Source organism: Silurus meridionalis, chromosome 17 (assembly GCF_014805685.1).
Source record: "Silurus meridionalis isolate SWU-2019-XX chromosome 17, ASM1480568v1, whole genome shotgun sequence".
Taxonomy (NCBI): Eukaryota; Metazoa; Chordata; class Actinopteri; order Siluriformes; family Siluridae; genus Silurus; species Silurus meridionalis.
The window spans coordinates 23,151,740-23,170,932 of record NC_060900.1 but is presented as its reverse complement, the minus strand read 5'-3'; the positions used below and the strand labels follow the sequence as shown (position 1 = coordinate 23,170,932).

Genomic DNA, 19,193 nt, shown 5'->3' with positions numbered 1-19,193 from the left:
TTATAAAATTGTCACATACTTCAATATCTTTAGTCTAATAATTGACTCATTCAGCATGTTTAAGCCATTAATCTCTTTTGTTTTGTCTTCAACTGTGCATATGTACAAACATCATTTAATCTTTTCATCAAAATAGCAATAGACTTGTTTAATTGTTTGAATTTATTTATTAGAACCACACACCCTGAAGTGAATGTAAGTAAATTAACCCCTTAGCCTTCAGCGCCCCACCCGCGACCGATATCCTATTGTTTAGAGGTGTTAACGTTTAACAATAGATTAAATAAAAAGGGTCAAGAGTAACTATTAACTATAAATCATTCTAAATGTCTTAGCCTCAAGCAGCGATTTTAGATCACTATTTTTCAATGGAAAAATGAATGTATTTGCTGAATTTGTGTAAGCAGTAAACAAAGAACATGCATAAATAAATGCAGTACTTACACAATTATGGTAATAACGAGTCACAAACGCATCCACTGCAGCTATTCCCGGTTTATTAGAAAAGATAAGGGTCCATTGAACAACATGCCGTAAAGCATTTTTGCTCCAACCAAACAAAAATGTTGTAATTTAGATTTTTGTTTACATTACATTTACATTTACATCCCAGTAAAACCAGTCACCACCATACAACACTGCTATTACTTTTTAAGATGTGCAATAACTTTATCTGTGTGAAATATTATTAAATAAATCAGGTACAATATTATGTGCAATATCACCCGCAATTTACGTGCAATACTACCTTAAAACGTGACTTAAAAAGCGTACTTTAGTTTTTTCCTATTTGTATTATTACATTGTACTGTATATATACTGGTATTGTAGTATATGTATATTATTTTTTAGATATTTGCATTATTTTTATTTCTTTGTTGTTATTATTATTATTATTATTTATTTTTATTTCTGTTTTTATTTTTTTTTGTATATTCTTCTTTTTTTATATATATTTGCATCTATTTTTATTTCTTTGTCTTGCTGCTGTAACATAGAAATTTCCCCACTGTGGGACGAATAAAGGTTTATCTTATCTTATCTTATCTTATCTTATCTTATCTTATCTTATCTTATCTTATCTTATCTTATCTTATCTTATTACAGTACTTCAATCAGTGTATTGTTTGTCTATGCATTGGAATTTAAAACACGGCTTCATCAAGATTTACTACTCTGATTGTTTGATGAAATAGTTGAAATCTAAAAATGGACTGACCCAGAGTTTATTTATTTATACTCAAATAAAAAGAGGCTTGTGGTGGAACAAATGTTAATGGCTGCTATAACAACATTAACAATATGAACAAACTTGATTCATGGTGTCATGAAGGTTGTAAAATGCAAATTGATATGGAAAAGAGGGGTCAAAAATAGGCAGAAATTGAAGAAAAAGCACACAGTATTAAGCAGGGCAAAACAAGCATTGAAACAGTAGCCAAAACATGTAATGAATGAGATATCAATCATATGTTGGAAGGCTTGGTATGGCAGAGGGGCTGCTCAGTATGAGAAATGCTTTTCAGTGAACTTATGAATGAATGTCTTTGTTACACACCTCAGCTCAATCAGTAGCTTGGAGAATTCAAGCAGCAGAGGGTTTTGGTATGGTGGTTGGAGTTCACGGTGGCCATATTTGGAGATCTGACACATGGGTGTGCTATATAATTAAATGTAACTATAAATGGATTCAAAATTATACAAAATTATTTGCATTGGCAAATTGCATGGTATTTAAAAGTAAACAATTTTTTTGTGTAATAAAAAAGTAAAAATGGTATCACCCCATATTATAATTGTTTTTTTATTTTATTTTCCCATACATTTGATTCCATACATTGTTTATATGTTTATATTTCTTTCTTTCTTTCATCACATCTTTTTATAAACTATAGTAGAAGCTGCTAATTAATTAATTTACTAAAAAGTGTTTTCTCTTTATACACTCTAATAAGATGTAAAAATAAAAGAGGAAGAAGCTGAATACATATAATGATTTAGTATATTTTTAATAAATGCAGAATGAAAAAATATTCTTTTGAAGTGCCATCTCTTTTTTTTTACTTTTTTAACTAGCTGAACATATTTATAATGTATTAATGTGTTAAGATTATATTAATGTGTCAGTGTTATAATGAATTTTTGAATGAAAAATGTTATAATAAAAAGAAAATCAACTAGAAAACAGTAATTGGGATTAAGAATGATGACTATCCAATGCTTTATACAGCTTTAAAGGATTACCCGAAAGGTAAACAGGGCTGAATAGGTGTAAATGCTGAGTCCTGTGCAATTTGGCGCATTGAACTGGTGTAAAGAAAAAAAAAGCTTTCAATAGCAACGCGTATCTGTTTATTTGTTTCTATTTGTCTTTATCCTGTGATATCTGTGGATTAGAGAGCTGCAAAGGAGATGCTGTGGATTCCATTGGTGAAAAGCTCTGTCTTCATGGCAGACCACTGTCATTGATGGAGCTACGTAATTTGGACTGTGCGAGGATCGAAGGAGAGGCTGTAAATTGGAAAGCAAAACACAGGCTTTAAAGCAATATGTTCAGTCGGCTACCTAACTGTCCTTTTCTCATCACATCTGTTCCAAATTGACAAATATTACGGCTATGAAATCTTCGCTCCCTTAATGGACTAGATCGATAGCTGCAGTCACAGAACGAGTGTCTTTGTTGTCCACTTTGGAGGCACTCAGTTTGCGAAGATGCGGTTAGGGGCTTCCTCACTGCTCTGTTCTCAAATTGCTTGTGAGCCTCCACAGAGAAGGTGGTGCTGAGATGATTGACAGGCTTCAGCATGTGTGTCTTGCCTTTGCTGCGCATTAACTGCATAGTATGTGCTGCATGCTCTGTATTAATGTTTATGTTCTATAACAGCAGCTGTGACATTAGGCCAATTTCAGTGTGATGTTCATCCTAGTATAAAATCGTTTCTATAGTAACACAGCATAAACAGACTTAGCAGACATTTCACATAATGTAAGTGTAATAATGAATGGATATTAAATGAATTATTATTTAACAAAGAATGGATGTATTAATAATAATGTGACGTTTAATGTTAGAAAATGTTTATTTTTGAAGGAGTCTCCAATACCAGCTGATTGTAAGAGTCAGATTTTGGACAGTACCTGGTTTGGCACATCGATGTAAAATCATGAATGCTTTTAACACACACACACACACACACACACACACACACACACACACTCTCACACACACACACACACACACACACACACACACACACACACACACACACACACACACACAGAATGACTGAATCACACAGCAATGTCAGATGTCTAGAACATCAGCTATTTACACATTCTTACATGCCTGTATCCAGGATGAACACTGTTGCCCCTAATTAGTAAGGAATAAAACACCATAGTGCATGCATATTTCATTGATTATAAAGGGCAAGTCACTTTTTATTTGTTTTTATGGATATGCATGAAACAAGTAAGTTCTCTCCATCCTATTCGTTTCTCTAATTAACAAAAGAATGGATTGTATTTTTCAAAATACATAATTCCTTACTTGCATTTACAGCATTAAACAGATGCCCTTATCTTATTCATACAGCTGAGCAGATATGTGGTTTAGGCCTTTTTTTAGGAACCCAGGAGAGTGGGGGGGTGATGGGGGCAGCTTGGTTTGTCTGGGATTTAAACTTACAACCTTCAGAGCCAAGTCCAATGCCTTTACCACTAAGCTACATCACTTACACCAATCAAACTATATAGTTTTTAATGTCTCTTTTGGCAAACCATACTCTGATGCCTTCTCCACCATAAAAGTCTTATTTATTTGTTGCAGCCTAAATGTATGGGTTTATGTCACTTGTAGGAATTGTTGTGATTTGATAAATGGTTATTTGCTGTACTTCTAAAAGGATTTTGTGAGTTCAAATCCAAGCACCACCAATCTACCACTGGTGGCCTATTGAGCTTCTCCTTAACCCTCACCTGCTTGTTAGCATATATAAGATAATTATAACACCCTTGGATCAGGTCTTCCAAATGCTGTAAACGTACTTTATTTTATTACATAGTTAATAAAATGCTATAAAAAGTCATAAAGACTGTTTAAAGTGCTGATACAGGATACTTCTTTCAGAAATGTAAAACCTTTTAGAAGAATAGCCTTTATTTGTCACATATACATTACAGCACAGTGAAGTTCTGGTGAGGAGAAGGCAGTAAAGCACCAAAAATCTTCTTAGCAGTCCCAAACACCCTCTTCTAATTTCTAATTTGGTAGCTGAACCATACAAAACAGTAATTCGAGTACAGTATACAGGAGAGCTTCAATGACAGCTGAGTAAAACTGCTCCGGCAACTCCTGTGGCAGGTTGAACTTCCTCAGCTGACTAAGGAAGACCAATCTCTGTTGAGCTTTTTTCATGATTGAGTCAAATTCTACCAAAGTCTCCCACTTAAAGCTTGTAAGAGGTGGGAGATCCCAGGAACTCCCAGGTATAACCTGCTGCAGCCACAATGCATTTCAGCATAGTGAAAGGTGAAAGCAAATCAATTAAACCAAATCTCTCTAAAAGTAACTTAGACCTTAATCTATTACAAATATAACTAATGACTATTAGCCTTAGAGTGGGTGGACCTACAGAAGTTTACAATACATTAGGGATGGTAACATTTACAGATTTACATCTATCTGACAAAGTGTGCATCAGATACAAGTATTTGAATACATCGCTATTTGTATCGGCGATGCATTGTTTTTAACATATTTCATCATCGTTTATTTATATATAACTACTATATATGCGCCATCCAATATTTTATATGTAGATTGATTTCTCCTCACTTAACTGTTTCTTAAGCGCCTTTTCTCACCACCACTGCTACTAATTGAATATCACGTATCACAACGCTAAAGAGACCGAGGCGTGTCCTGAGAGTCTCATAAAATACAGATTAACATGGCAGAGGTAGAGCTTCATCTTCCTGAAGGCAGAACAGGAAAACATCTGGTTTTATTTAATCTTTTATTTTTTGCACTATGAAGGCCTGTTTATGAAAGGACCATTAGAAGTCAGAAGGTACTTCGGTACATTTATGATTTGCTGTTTGCCTGAACCAAAGAAATTCTGTTGCATCATATTGCATTGAATCACATTGTGCAAACTTAGATCATAAAAGTGGTGAATTGTGTTGTATTGTAATGCATCGGGATCTGCAGATATGTATCTTTAATGTATCATATCATTGGCTATGCATCGAAATGCAAATCGTATTGGCCTCATTTATGGATATGCACATCACTTCTATACATGTCCCAGTGTTAGTTGCCACTATAGAAATTATACATGGGTGCATTCGTATTAACATGTGATTTGCCTTACAAATCAGAGCAGTCAGGGCTGTTCATAAGCCTTCTGGCAAATCACATTTGAGAAATCAGCAGCACTGTGGTATATTAGTTCATATACTTTGCTACAAGGTCGTTTCTCTGTGTTTGAGCCTTTAGACAAAAGAGTTCCAGTGTATATGGCAAAGCAGTGTAATCTGCTGCTGAAGCTCATCTGAACTGAAGGACTAGTGTCAGCTTTTGTGTGCTCTGCTGCCAGTGGACATTTATTATAGGAAGAGAAATTGCTTTGTGGACACACTGTGTGAAGGCTGAAGCAGATTCATGGTGGATATGAAAATAAACTGATAGAGGAAACATCACACACCCACTCCCACTCCATCCACTGCTATTATAGCATGTTTTCTTTCTTGTTTACAAAGTATATGAGCTATTCAGTCTACAGGTTTGCTGTAAAGGTATTGCCTTAACCTAAACCTTTTTAGCACAGCCAAATAGAGATGGCAAAAGTACACACATCCTTCACTCAAGTAGAAGTACAGACACTCATGTTTTAAAAGACTCTGGTAAATGTACTGACTTTACTTTTCCACAAGTTAACGTAAAGAAGTTTGAGTTTTGACATGTATTTAAGTAAAAAGTAGCCATTACTACTACCTGGTTTTTTAGTGTCATGCTGGTTTCTGGACCTCACATCATATTAATATATTAATACAAAATAATTAAAACATTTGTTCTCTAATGAATGAATCCAGGCTGAACATCCACCATATAGATCACAAGCAGAGAAAAAAATGATGATGATCAGGAATGTCTCTGTTTACATCACTGACTCCCTCTGTCTCATCCACATTAACCCCAGACCTCTTGTTGCCTTCTGCCTTGCATGTTGTTAGCTTTGAAAACTAGCCTACGTCCGTAGTGCGTGAGAACCAGGAAATTATGCACCAGTGGTAGTTTGAAAACAAGAAGAAAGGATATCGATCATGTCACCAAATAGATTAAAACTAAAGTAACGAGTCTGGTTTGAATATGTAAGAAGTGGAAGGTGAAGATATTAGGGTAAAATATGTAGAGTGAAAGTGAAAAATTGCCCGAAAAATAAATAGTGAAGTAAAATACTGATACGAGAAAAATCTACTTAAGTACAGTAACAAAGTATTTGTACTTCGTTACTTCCCACCTCTGCAGCCAACCATCTTGAACTCTCAGAGTCAGGACTTTCCAAAGCTTTATCTTTTATGTATGTATTTATTTTCTTTTTTTCATATGCCATCTAAATGCTTTCTAAATTGAAGCAAAGATACAAAAGTCCTGTTGAGAATTTTCAGATCCATCCATGTAAAATATTTATTAAAACACAAGAAGTCGCTTGCATTTAACTGCCTAAATGTATACTCTAGGTGCAATAAAGATTTAGAGCTCTTCCACTTAAAGGTGACTCAGAAAGTAGTTACAGGGATTATTCTGAATAATTAAAGCTCTTTGGATAATTTGTGGATTGCAGGAGGATTGAAAGAGGGGATTTATTTCGAATCGAATAACGCAGTCGCTCATTTCAAATGCGGCCCCGAGCACCGATGCGGAGCGCTCGCATGTTTTATTAAAAGGTGCTCTGTGTTTTCCAAGATCTCTTGCCTGAAAGGTGCAGCTCCTGAGCCCCACTGCGGGCTCTGGGTTAGACGCTACACATCTTCACAGATAAATATGCCTTCAGGTACCCACACCTAAACCACACTAATGGTGAGGCTTCACTTTGATATGAATGCCAGGTGACAACGAAGCTGTCGATCTCTGACCCACACAACCAAGACAGACAGTGTTATTATTTCTAATCCAGACTGGAGGATGTGTCTATATCAGTGTGCATTCTTTTTTTTGTCTCATAGTGCCATGGGGAAGCATTTTCTACAACAGTTTGTGTGTGTCTGTATGTACTGCAGTTGGCCAAGCACATTAAAAGAAGGGTTTTCAATTCCTGGCATTTCCAGGAGTACATCGATTCACTGTTTGCTTGATTTATCCTCTATAAGGGCATTGGCACTCAATTATTGCCTAAATTATGCTTTGAATTCTTTCCAAGACTTTCCATCACACCGTAACAAAGACCAGCACTTATCATTTACAGCTCACTGGGCAAATATTTCTGATTGATATTATCTATTCTTGCATCATTGATTCTTCAGAAGAAGCTCTGTTCTGGGTATTCTTTCTAATTTTACTGCTATGTAATATTTTCAGAATTCTCAAATCTGACTATTCAGAGGGTGTCGATTGTGTTGTAATTTTCTAAAACAGCAACTCTGACAGCGATGCTGTCTTGATTTTAAAGCAGAGGTTTATTTTAATGGGCTTGTTGTAATATTTAATCGTTTCTATAGCAACACCAACTCACAGAGACTTGTATGATAAATGTTTCATAATCGAAGTGTATTGATGAACCTTTAATAAACGTGTTTGTATTTAATGATGTCTAGCCAAGTTTTCTGTGAGGAGATGTGTATTTAGGATTTTGTAGAAGAAGTATCAATTTCAAGTATTAGTTCTTTCAATCAGTGGAATGGATGTTAAACTGTTTCTATTTGCTATATGTTGGGTTTTGCAGTTTCTCAGTAATGTTCTTTATTTTATCTCACTTCAATAGAAAGTGAAGAAATGACTGTTTACAGCTGCAGTAATAGTAGCGATAGTATGGCTATATGACATTGCAGTGGGAAAAAGGCCTAGAGCTGGCTCACATGAGGCTGGATTGTTTTCCAGCCCATTTTCATGAAAGAAACAGGAGAGTGGTCTGATGGAGCATGATGAAACATGGTCCTTTAGATGCTCTGTATTAGTCCTGACACACTGTATGTAGTATTTCATTTTTTTGTGGTGCAGCCAGGATTTGTTTTCATCCATAGACAAGGTCAAAGTCTTGTTTATGGTGTTGAAAAGGCTGTATATAGTTGCTAGTGATACTAAAGAAAGCCCACAGTTATAGATTTTACTAAACACACTGGGCAGAGAGTCCTTTTTCTGTTTGCAACATGCAGAATTTGATTATTATGCTCAATTCAGTACTTGATTCAAGCTTTTTATATATATCAGTGGTTCTCAACCTGGGTGCCGAGGTCAAGACACACACCCGACTCATATGATTCGTGATGACATGCCCCGCTTGGCCATCATTGGAAGGGTTCGGTGGATGCTCATATGAAACTGGTGGGGGTCAGTACCTCCAACAAGGTTAAGAACCACTGATATATATATATATATATATATATATATATATATATATATATATATATATATATATATATTTCTATGACCAAGTGGTTTATTACTAAGCTCCAGGGGTCACTCATGTACCTCAGAATGGCCAAAGGACCAGTGCACCAAGATGGATTAACATTTAAAATGTATATAACTTCTATCTATATATATATAAAAAAAAAATGCAAATTAAACAGGCATTTCATCTAGCACAAAGGAAATATAATAGTTGATTGACATTAATGAAGTATTTAGCTGTCTTTCATTAGTCAGTCACTCTGGTGTTTTGTATGCTTCACTAACTGAATACAAGAACAAATTTGTACATTTACTGGCGATTGCTTTTATATACATGCAAAAATGTAGCATTACTAAAGCATTAAACTAAACAAATTTACTAAACGATGGAAAAAGAAGCTCAGTATTTAAATATATAATGCTTGACAATTTTGTTATTTGTAATAATGTGGAAAAGAAAATAAAGTTAGCAGAGTTTTAGGCTAATGATATCTTACGTTTGTTACCTAGTAGAACAATGTTGATTTATTTATTGATAAAGACTCAAAGCACTTTTGTATGTTGCTCTTGATGCCATAATGCCATACATGTAAATATAAATGTAAAGGAAAGTGACAGAAGTAGAAAAAATGATGACCAAAAAAAACCTTTAAAAAAATAACCAATGAAAATGTCTGTATAAAACGAACTAAATAAAATTGCTTTGAGCAGTGGTTTAATATTCTATGTAACAGATATTACGATGTTCATCATCATAAAAAAAAAATGTTTGTACATTTTCGCAAAAAATTTACTAAATAATCCAATTTTAATTGAAGCAACGCAAGTACTGTAGCAGCACCTGAGGCATTATTTCAACCTGAAATAGAGCTCCAAGGTCGGCTAAAATGTCTGCCCTAAATGACTGTTTACTTTAGCCGGTGTTGCTTAAGAGCTGCTGAAGAGCTAGATGTGTGTGGATTAGAGCGATCCTGAACTGTGAGGCCGAGAGTCCTTTCTCTACATTTTTATAGAGACATGAGGCTTCTCGTGTTCGAACAATGCAATTGCATTAGATGCATAATTAATAAAACGCTGATAAGAAATGATGTAAATTTCATGATGTGAATCAACATTCCTATTCCATACTGTAAACAGTAAAACATTACAATAATCTGCTTATTGAGGCTGTATGCCGCAGTGAGCCACCCTTATCGAATAAAGATAATCGTTTCAGAAATGTTGACATCTTAATTTATGTCCTCCAGGTGTTTCAGCGCAGAGAAGATGGTTCTGTCGACTTCTACAGGGACTGGGCTGCGTATCGTGAGGGCTTTGGGAAGATCACAGGAGAGCACTGGCTTGGTAAGGCATTGTTTCATTATATTTTACATATTACAGTGTTTTTTTCGAACGGTAAGTACCAACTTTGCATCCGTTTGAATGTAATTATCCGCTGGAGTTCATTATGCCTTAAGTTAAAGCCTGAAACAGGTCCTTATCATGTCCTGTCATGTCGTGGTACCCAGACATTACCATTAATTAAAAACTATTTTTTGGAGGATGATGTTAGAGAACAGCAGTTTGAATAAATGACTACTGATGAAACAAGCAAGACAAATTGTCTGTAATTATAATCCCTGATTTATTATAGTGAATTAAATAAAGAGTAATACAGTATAGAAGTCTTTAATGTAGCTCTCTAGCAGAGACAGAGATGTTGGCAGAGATGTTGGTGGCTGCATATATAGCAATAAAGACAGATATGAGAAGAAGGAGAAGAGGAAAGGCAAAAAAAAGCTTTCCTAAAAATATATTCTTGAACAGATCTTTATGTGTGTGTTTTTGACTATCTGTTATTATCAGATACAACTGATATATGCAAATTTAATAGTACTTTTTTTAATTTGCTGCAAGGATGCCTCTACATTATCAGGGCAACAGTATGAAGAACTTTGATTGATTCTGATGCAAAATAGCTCCCTTTAATGAATTAATCCAGTTTCTTTATTTTATATTCTGCCATTGTTTGAGGGAAACATGTACCCATGTTCTTGAGACTAAGGCACCGTAATGTGGAATGACAGGCCTGTCAGTGAATGTCACCCCATTGCTTTAATGATGTTTATAAGAAGAGGAATGATAGTTTGGGTTGGATGCCCAATAATATACTTACTGCATTAAACTAAAGAAGCTCAATGCTCATGCCTGTTGGTGGAGCTCTAGAACGGTGCTGCTGGTTATGAGGATGAGTCTGTTGCTCCTCTGATCTCCGATCAATAAGACATGAGGAAGCTGAGCACAATTAACCTGCGAGTTCAAAGAGATGAGCTGGAGGGGGAAAATCAAGAATATGCAGTCATTAAGATAAGAGGGTGGAGAAAGAGACAGTGTAGAGGCCACAGTGCCCTTAGCAAAGATAAACTCGTGGCAGAGATGCAGCTCAGCTGTAAGAGAGTTAAGAGGGATTTGCAGTAGTGTTATATTTGATATATCATCAGAAAATAAAGATATGCAAATGGAATGAGAACATAATGTGAATGTAAGAATTTCTAGCATCAAGTAATAGTATAAGCGATGCATCAATATTTGATACTAGCAATTCTTGAATACTAGATACTAAGCAATTGTCTGCCATGTAGACATCATCAAGAAGGATACAGAGAACTAAAAGAAGTTGAGCTCTTAAACCTAGTTTTGTTTTGTTTTATAAAAAAGCTTAAAGATTAGGATGATGCTTGATACTTTATTTTAATCATTTACAGGTCTAGGTTAGGTTTCTAATTAAAATATTTGGTCATTGTACACAAATAGCACAAATGGTGCTATTAGGACATAGATAAATAAAATAATTGAATGTCTTGGTTCTTTGCTTATCTCCTTAATGCCCTTAATGCTGTCCTGAAGCAGAAGGCTTTAAATGTACCAAAACAGACCAGTCCATGCTCATGTAATAAATCCCTCAACAAGGTCAGGGCTATATCATCTAACTGAACCCAATGGAAAGAGGGCTTATCTTCTCACTGTTTTCTATAGTTTTATGGTTAGGAATGTTTTTTTTTTAATAGGAGATGGTATCGGAGCTGCTGCTGCAAAGTGTTCATGCAAAAATTAAGCCGATGACACTTCTCACCATATTGAGCCGGAAGCAACAGCTTTTGACTTATTGGCGGCTCTGCCGAACCTCCAGTAGCATGTCATCAGTGGTCCTCTCACCCTTCCTTGAAAGACTGAACAACAACATCAGATGTGTGATTTCATTATGCGTGTAAATGTGCTATATCATCTCAGAGTCTTTGTAATCACCTTTTTTTCTTAGTTGGACGGGTTTGTGAACTTTTAGATTATTAAAGGTGCCTTCGGTAAATTCAATTACAGCGATGTGAATAAATAAACTGGGTTAAATGGTGCTGAAAGAAATAAGCTATTTATTGTAGGGGTGGAGAAATCATTCGTTCAAATGAAATGCTAATGTACTGCCCAGTCCTATGCACAGAAGTCATTAACAAGGCAGAAAAATGACAACAAACTCAATTTAACTCAAAAGTATGACAGGCAAATTATGTGTCTTGATACATACTATGAAGAAATAAGCAAGTGAATGTCTGAGGTAAATTATATAGCCATAGCTTTTATCCTTTCCTCTTAAAGAGATTAATAATTATGATGGTGGGGAAAAGGTAGAAAAAAAGGCTGCTATATGAGGTAGATTATATTTTTGTAAAAATGCATCTTGATGTTTGCTAGATAACTGTTTAAATTGTGCAGTAAATTAATGGTGTGCTGCCATTAATGACATAAGTAATATCTTTTGCTGCAATGTGCCACACCCTCCAGAAATGTTTTCCCGACTCTTTATATTTCTTATTATTGAAATGCAAGTCAAGCTAATTTAAATGTTTAGTGAAAGACACTAAACACACACTTTAACCAAAACACATTTACACATACCTGCACACGTCATACAAAACACACCTGCACACTTCATACAAATTACACATATACACATTTCAGACAAAAATCACCTGCACACGTCATATAATACACACATATACAAATTTTTAAACATAAAACACCTACACACTTCATGGAGAACATGCCTATAGTTTCATAGTGAACACAACTCTACACATTTTAGACAAATCACATATGCATTATATAAACAAAACACATCTCTACCAATTTTAGACAAAACACATCTATAAACATTACAGACAAAACACACCTATACACATTTCAGACAAAACTTACCTACACATTTTATACACACTTTATACAAATCACACTTGAAACAAATTTCACCTGCATACTTTATACAATAACTCATATCAACAGCCATCCCAGAGAATTCTTGTGGGATTTGAAAAAGAGTGCAGATGTTTTGAAACTAAAATATATATATATATATATATATATATATATATATATATATATATATATATATATATATATATATATATATATGAACTAGCTGGAGCATATTGCACTTAAACAAACATGAAATTCAATAGCAAAGCACAGTTTTTCATTCTTTGGCAAAGCTGTCAGTGATCTTATGCCAATTTTTGTTCTGACTCTCTTTCTCCTCTCATTCCTCTACACTTCTTTATGTTCTGTTGTATCACATAGTGATACATGTTTCTCCTCCCCTACCTCTTCTCCCATCTGGTGTACTGAAATCCGGTTCCTGAGGTGTACAACACATTCTGCTGACAAGCATGGCTACTCACTGTATGCATCTTCTACTTTCTCTTCTCTTATTCCCCCATATCTCCATCTCCTGCTGCATGCTTTATTCTGTCATTTTTTTATGTGTTTTCGTGTGTTTGTGAAGTTTTGTGTTTTGACATTTCACAATTGCTTACATTCGAACAGCTGGCTGCTTCTGAACTAACTCTTCAAAAATTGTCAACCTCGGCTTTTCGAAGTGCATCAAGAATATTTTGACTCTCCTATGTGGAGGTGCAAGTGTGACAAGCAGAACATGCTAATACATCCGGAATAGATTAAACACCAAAACTACCGTCTCTAGCATTGTACTCTAAATAATATGAGGGAGCAAGTGTTCATTCACACTTGCACAACTCTAACAATGCAGAAACACATTTGCAAAGATAACAAAACACACTAGCACACCACAGACAAAACACAGCTACACATTTCAGAAAATACACAAATTAACCCAAACACACCTAACACTTTAATCAAAACATAGCTGCACACCTCAATCAAAACCACATACTTTCCATTCACACAACGCCGAGGACTTACCATCCAACATGGCCGACCTAAAAGACAACACACTATTCCAGGTTCAACGTATATATATATCTCCCTGTATATATAGAGATTCGAAGACAATTTGCATTTGCGAAGTATTATTTTTCTCTAATTTATATTACAGTCTTTTGTTTTTATCTCTCTGGATTTCAGGTCCTTGAAATCTGTTTGCCCTTTGCTCAAACCCTGCACAGTTTCTGACTCTGCATTCTGTTTCTTAATTTATTTTACTGAGACTTTTATTAAACTGTGAACGCTGACTGCACCCTAGGCCTCCTCACTCTACATCAGTACTGCACCTGATTTTACTAACACTCTTGTGGTTGAATAAGCAAAAATCTATAAAACCTTACTCCTAAATCTGGTGGTTATTATAAGTGCAGTATTTTTGTCCATAAAATGTATGTAGTGTACATAACATAGGCCTGATGAATTTTATTTAGAATACAGTAGTATGTGGTCAGTCCATATATAGACCAGATCCTGGTTGTGAGTGGTATGTGTTGAGGAGCCAGACCACCCATAGAAAAGAGCTGGTATAGTTTGCCAGACAACAGGGGAGTACAGAGTGAGATTCTAGTATTAGAGAGATCACCAGTAATAGCTATAGCTAATAGCAGTAAAAGTAATAGGGAGCCTTTGTCCTGCTAATTGCCCTGATTACACAAATGGTGATAATTATTCATTTTAATAATGAATACTAGGTTGTTGATTATTGATTTGACAGAAAATACAGAAAACAGGGTGCAATTGTGTTCCTCCAGAGAGTTGATTGAATAAAAATTGATTTGGCAATTATGATTCTTGGTTGTCTACTAGATCTACACTTTTGAGCCAATTTCTAAATATTCAAAATATGCTCCTTCATATGGACACCTTGGTTAAACTACTCAGTGAAACCTGTCTTTCTGTATAATCGTTTCAAGTGTGATGTTTACTGAGGCAAAGCCAGAAAAGATGTCAATGCCTGTAGCAGGGGTCGGATCACAGCAGAGCAGCTAAAGTGGAACACTGTTATAATCATAAAAAACAAGAAAACAGTAGCCACAAAATAAGAAGGATTACAGGCTGGTTTCGTTGAAGGTATATAAATGTGTAGGTGAGTGTTTCACAAGAGCACACTAACACGAATGGTTTGCAAAAGCAAAGGTGGATGCAATCAGGTATGGGAGAAATGACCGCAAAGCAACAAGCGTAAAATTGGAAAAGATCGATGGTTGGGTGGACTTTAAGTTTAATGAATGAAGGTTGAATGGATGGATGGATGGATGGATAGATAGATAGATAGATAGATAGATAGATAGATAGATAGATAGATAGATAGATAGATGGATAGATGGATGGATGGATGGATGGATGGATGGATGGATGGATGGATGGATGGATGGATGGATGGATGGATGGATGGATGGATGGATGGAATCAAATATCAGACTATTTCAATGTATACACTAGTATTCTGGTTGTTTATTTGAGCCATTAAGCTTTTTATCCATAAATCTTGCACAGAGAGAACACATTAGGTCTCAGTTGACATTATTTGTTAGTCTATGCTTCAAGAACTCAGCTGGATTACACAAATAAATCCTTGAGTTCACCTTTGATCTTCCTGATTTTTTCTCGGCATTGTGGATTACATGTATGTAGTACAGTGAAAGCGAAGCTCCGTTTCTGCAGGTAGAGATTTGAGCACAATGTTACCACAGTCCCCATTGAGTTGTCATGCACCATGAACACATTGGTAGTTATAATGCGGTCTTTATCTGTGATCTGTATGTGAGCCTGATGTTCCTGAATAAACCATGACCTCGTTCAACATCCACAAAGCATTTGCTTTAATCCTTATGCTTATTGTTTGAAGCCGCCTACTTATCTTTCTCCACCAGATAATGCCGAGATACTCTGCTTGCATTAATGTCCTTCAGTCATATGCACATTCCAAAAATGAAAATAACAAAAAATCTTTTTTTCTGCTTCAGTGGAAGTTTTTTTTTGTTCAGTGAAGATTGTTGTTGGTGCACCACACAGACCTCAACATTACTTTGTGCTAAGAAATTGTGATGTGTAAATTAGGTGAAAGCCTAGACCTTACTGTTCTCAAAAGAGGAAAGTTTGCTTAGTGTCAAGCATATCCACCCGAGATCTGATTTGTACAGTAGGTTCACAGGTCCCAATGCCACACATGTTTCTGATAGATTTTAGGTCTGTTTTAAAGATAAATAGTTGCAGTCTGATATTAAGATAAAAGCGAAATTATTTCAAAAAGCAATTAATTTCATAGTCTGTGCTACCTTCTGGATGCACCACATGTCTCTTGGTCCCCGAGAGGCTATTTGGTTAGCCTGACGTGGAAGCAGTGATAAACAGTGATGTGTACGACGTTTTTCGGAGGGAAGTTGGGAAACCAGATGGAGAGGGTAAAGCGGGTCAGAAAATTTACACAGAGAAGCTGACGGATTAATACGATTTCTGCTGATAAAGATGTGAAGCATCTGATACTGTCAAGAATTGCATGATATGTGACTAATATGTAAAAACTTGATTTATTTATTTACACATGGTCCATTATTGTTCGACTTACAATTTTCCGATCTTACAATGATGATAGCGATACAACAATATTGTAATAATATTTTCGTGCAGGCAAATGTACTGCAGCAGCATATGCTCTGTCTTCGTGAACCCGTGCTCATCCATGCGCCTCCTGACAGATATATATAGTTTTTACAGTATGGTACTGTAAAATGAACTGTTTTGCTAATTTATGTAGCAAAACAGAGCAATATTACTCCATATACTACTCCATCACCTACGACTGATCACCATTCTTTTAGACTCCTGGGTAGGCTAGGCCATGTCTCGACTCACCATATTTTTAAGATATGATGAGGTTATCAAGACACATCTCCACCGTAAGTCGAGGACTATCTGTATTTATTTATTTATTTATTTTTGTTTATTTATTTATTTAAGTTTAAAAGTTGTTGAGTGTTTTTTTCAACACCAGCACAAGGTGGTACCTCAGAGTTAAGGCTCTGGGTTACTGATCACTACGGAACCGATCACCTACCCGGGATATCACAAGCTGCCACTCTTGGGGACCCGGAGCTTGGCCCCAGCTTCTTCACATTACTGGGATATGTGAAGAAACAATTTCACTGTGTTGTAAAATACATGTGACGTGCATAATTTTTTTATGCCAGGACCCATGTTTTCCTAGCAGAACTTTGCTTACACTTCACACTACCTCAACACCTGCATACTTCTTCTTGTATTTTTGGTTTTTGTGCATTCTGGCACCATCTCTTCAACGCACACGCACCTGGCCTTTCACATGACGTAAAAGAAAATGTGAATTTTCAAACCAGGTCATATTCTTCCACTGCACTATGGTCCATTTCTAATGCTCATGCTTCATGGAGTTTTTGGTGATAGACAGGGGTCAGCATGGTATCTCTGACCACTTTGCAGCTACACAGCTCTATATATAGTGAGCTGTGATGCACTTGGTGAAACCTTTATATCATAGCCAGAAATTTGTGCTACTGTAGCTCTTCTATGGATCCAGGCCAGATGGGCTAGTCTTCACTTCAGGCCCTCATTAGTGATCTTTGGGTGCTCATGTCTTTGTTACCAGGTAACTGCTTGTCTTTTCTCAGACCACTTTTGGTAGGTGCTAATTACTGAAAACTGTGAACAATCCTGCAAGGCCTGACGTTTTTGGAGATTCTGAAACCCAGTTGTCAAACCATCACAATTGTCAAGGTCATTAAGATATTGCCCATTTCCTCCTGCTTCCACAGCTTTGAGAACTGGCCGCATATTTGCGCCATAAAATATCCCACCCCTGTAAAGTGACTGGAATAAAAACAAAATAAAAAAAAATTGATTACACTTGTAAGTAGTTTTAATGTTATGGCTGATCCAGGTTATGTGTTAAATATCACCAAAGCGTACTAAAATAGTGTTCTTTTCTTTAAAGCTGTTTACTTAAATATTTATATTTGTATTTAAATATTTATGAAATATTCACATCAGATGCGAAATGAGTGGCAGAATTGTGCATTTGTGTGTAAGTGTGTGTCAAAGATCTAATGTGCCTATGACATGTCAGTCACATGCCAGGTGTTCAGAGTCCCCATACCAAGACCTGATAGCTTACAGGCACAACACCTCCACCTCCAGAGAGAAAGAGAGAGTGTGTGTGTGTGTGTGTGTGTGTGTGTGCATGTGTGTGTGTCAGCATGCACTCGTGCTGAGCTTTTATCACCCTCCTCTCTTCCTCTCCCTATTCATTTCTCCTCTCAGTGCAGTTTTGTGACAGAGTGAGAGGAACACCTCTGTGTATGAGCCTGTTGTTCCCGAAAGCTCTCCCATGAACAGCTACACAGATGGAGGACTGTGATTAAATATTAATGACCCTGTTTTGTTGCACGGAAAGAAAAGGAGAGTAGAGCGGACTGTCACTCTCCACTGCAAAACATACATCTTATTCACAAAGAACAGCTCGTTTTTCATTAACACTCACATAATGTAGACCAGGGGTACTCAAACTTTTTATAGTCACAGCCCCATTTTTTTGTAATGATAATGGAACCATTCAGCACACATACATTTTTTTTATAAAAACAAAATGACATACATCTTTTTTTCTTTGCAATCATTAGCCCGAGTTTTTTTTTCTTATTGCTATTGATTTCTAATACCTAAAATATATACAATTTAAAATAAGCATGGGTTAATGTATGCAGGAAAGATGCTAACACACACAGCAGTACAAGTGGGTATGAAAAAAACAGGGGTTAATGTTAACACTATATGGACAGTTTGCAGACACCTGAGTTTCAAATATGCTTTTTTAACATCCGACTCCACATTTAGTCCCCATTTGCTCTTATAATAACCTCCAGTCATCTAGGAAGATGTGCGACTAGACTTTGGAGTGTGCTTGTGGTGATTTTTGAGCCACGAGTGTGTTAGTAAAATCAGGTACTGATGTACGGTGAGGAGGCCTAGGGTCAGTATTCCAATTCATCCCAAAGGTGTTTAATAGGTTTGAGCCCAGACACTACAGCAGGCCAATCAAGATCTTCCCTAAAACTCATGTAAAGCATATCTATGTGCACAGGGGCATTAACATGCTGGAATATGTTTGGGTCTCCTAGTTCAGGTGAAGGGAAAATTTAAGGCTACTGAATTTAAAGACAACCTTTATAATTCTGTGCTTCAAACTTTGTGGAAACAGTTTGAGAATGATCCACGACTGGAAAAGATATCACTCTTGATATCACCCAAATGAGGATGGGTTCCCTTTTGAGTC

The 19,193-nt window shown here is 36.1% G+C and overlaps 1 protein-coding gene across 1 annotated transcript in view; it reads left to right on the top strand.

The window, feature by feature from the left end:
* Positions 1-19,193, top strand: part of LOC124399436 (fibrinogen C domain-containing protein 1-like) — an 88,868-nt gene that overhangs the window by 55,955 nt on the left and 13,720 nt on the right. The window contains exon 5 of the mRNA XM_046870328.1: positions 9,862-9,958. Coding sequence (XP_046726284.1) covers positions 9,862-9,958 — 97 coding nt within the window. The remainder of the gene's footprint in view (positions 1-9,861; positions 9,959-19,193) is intronic.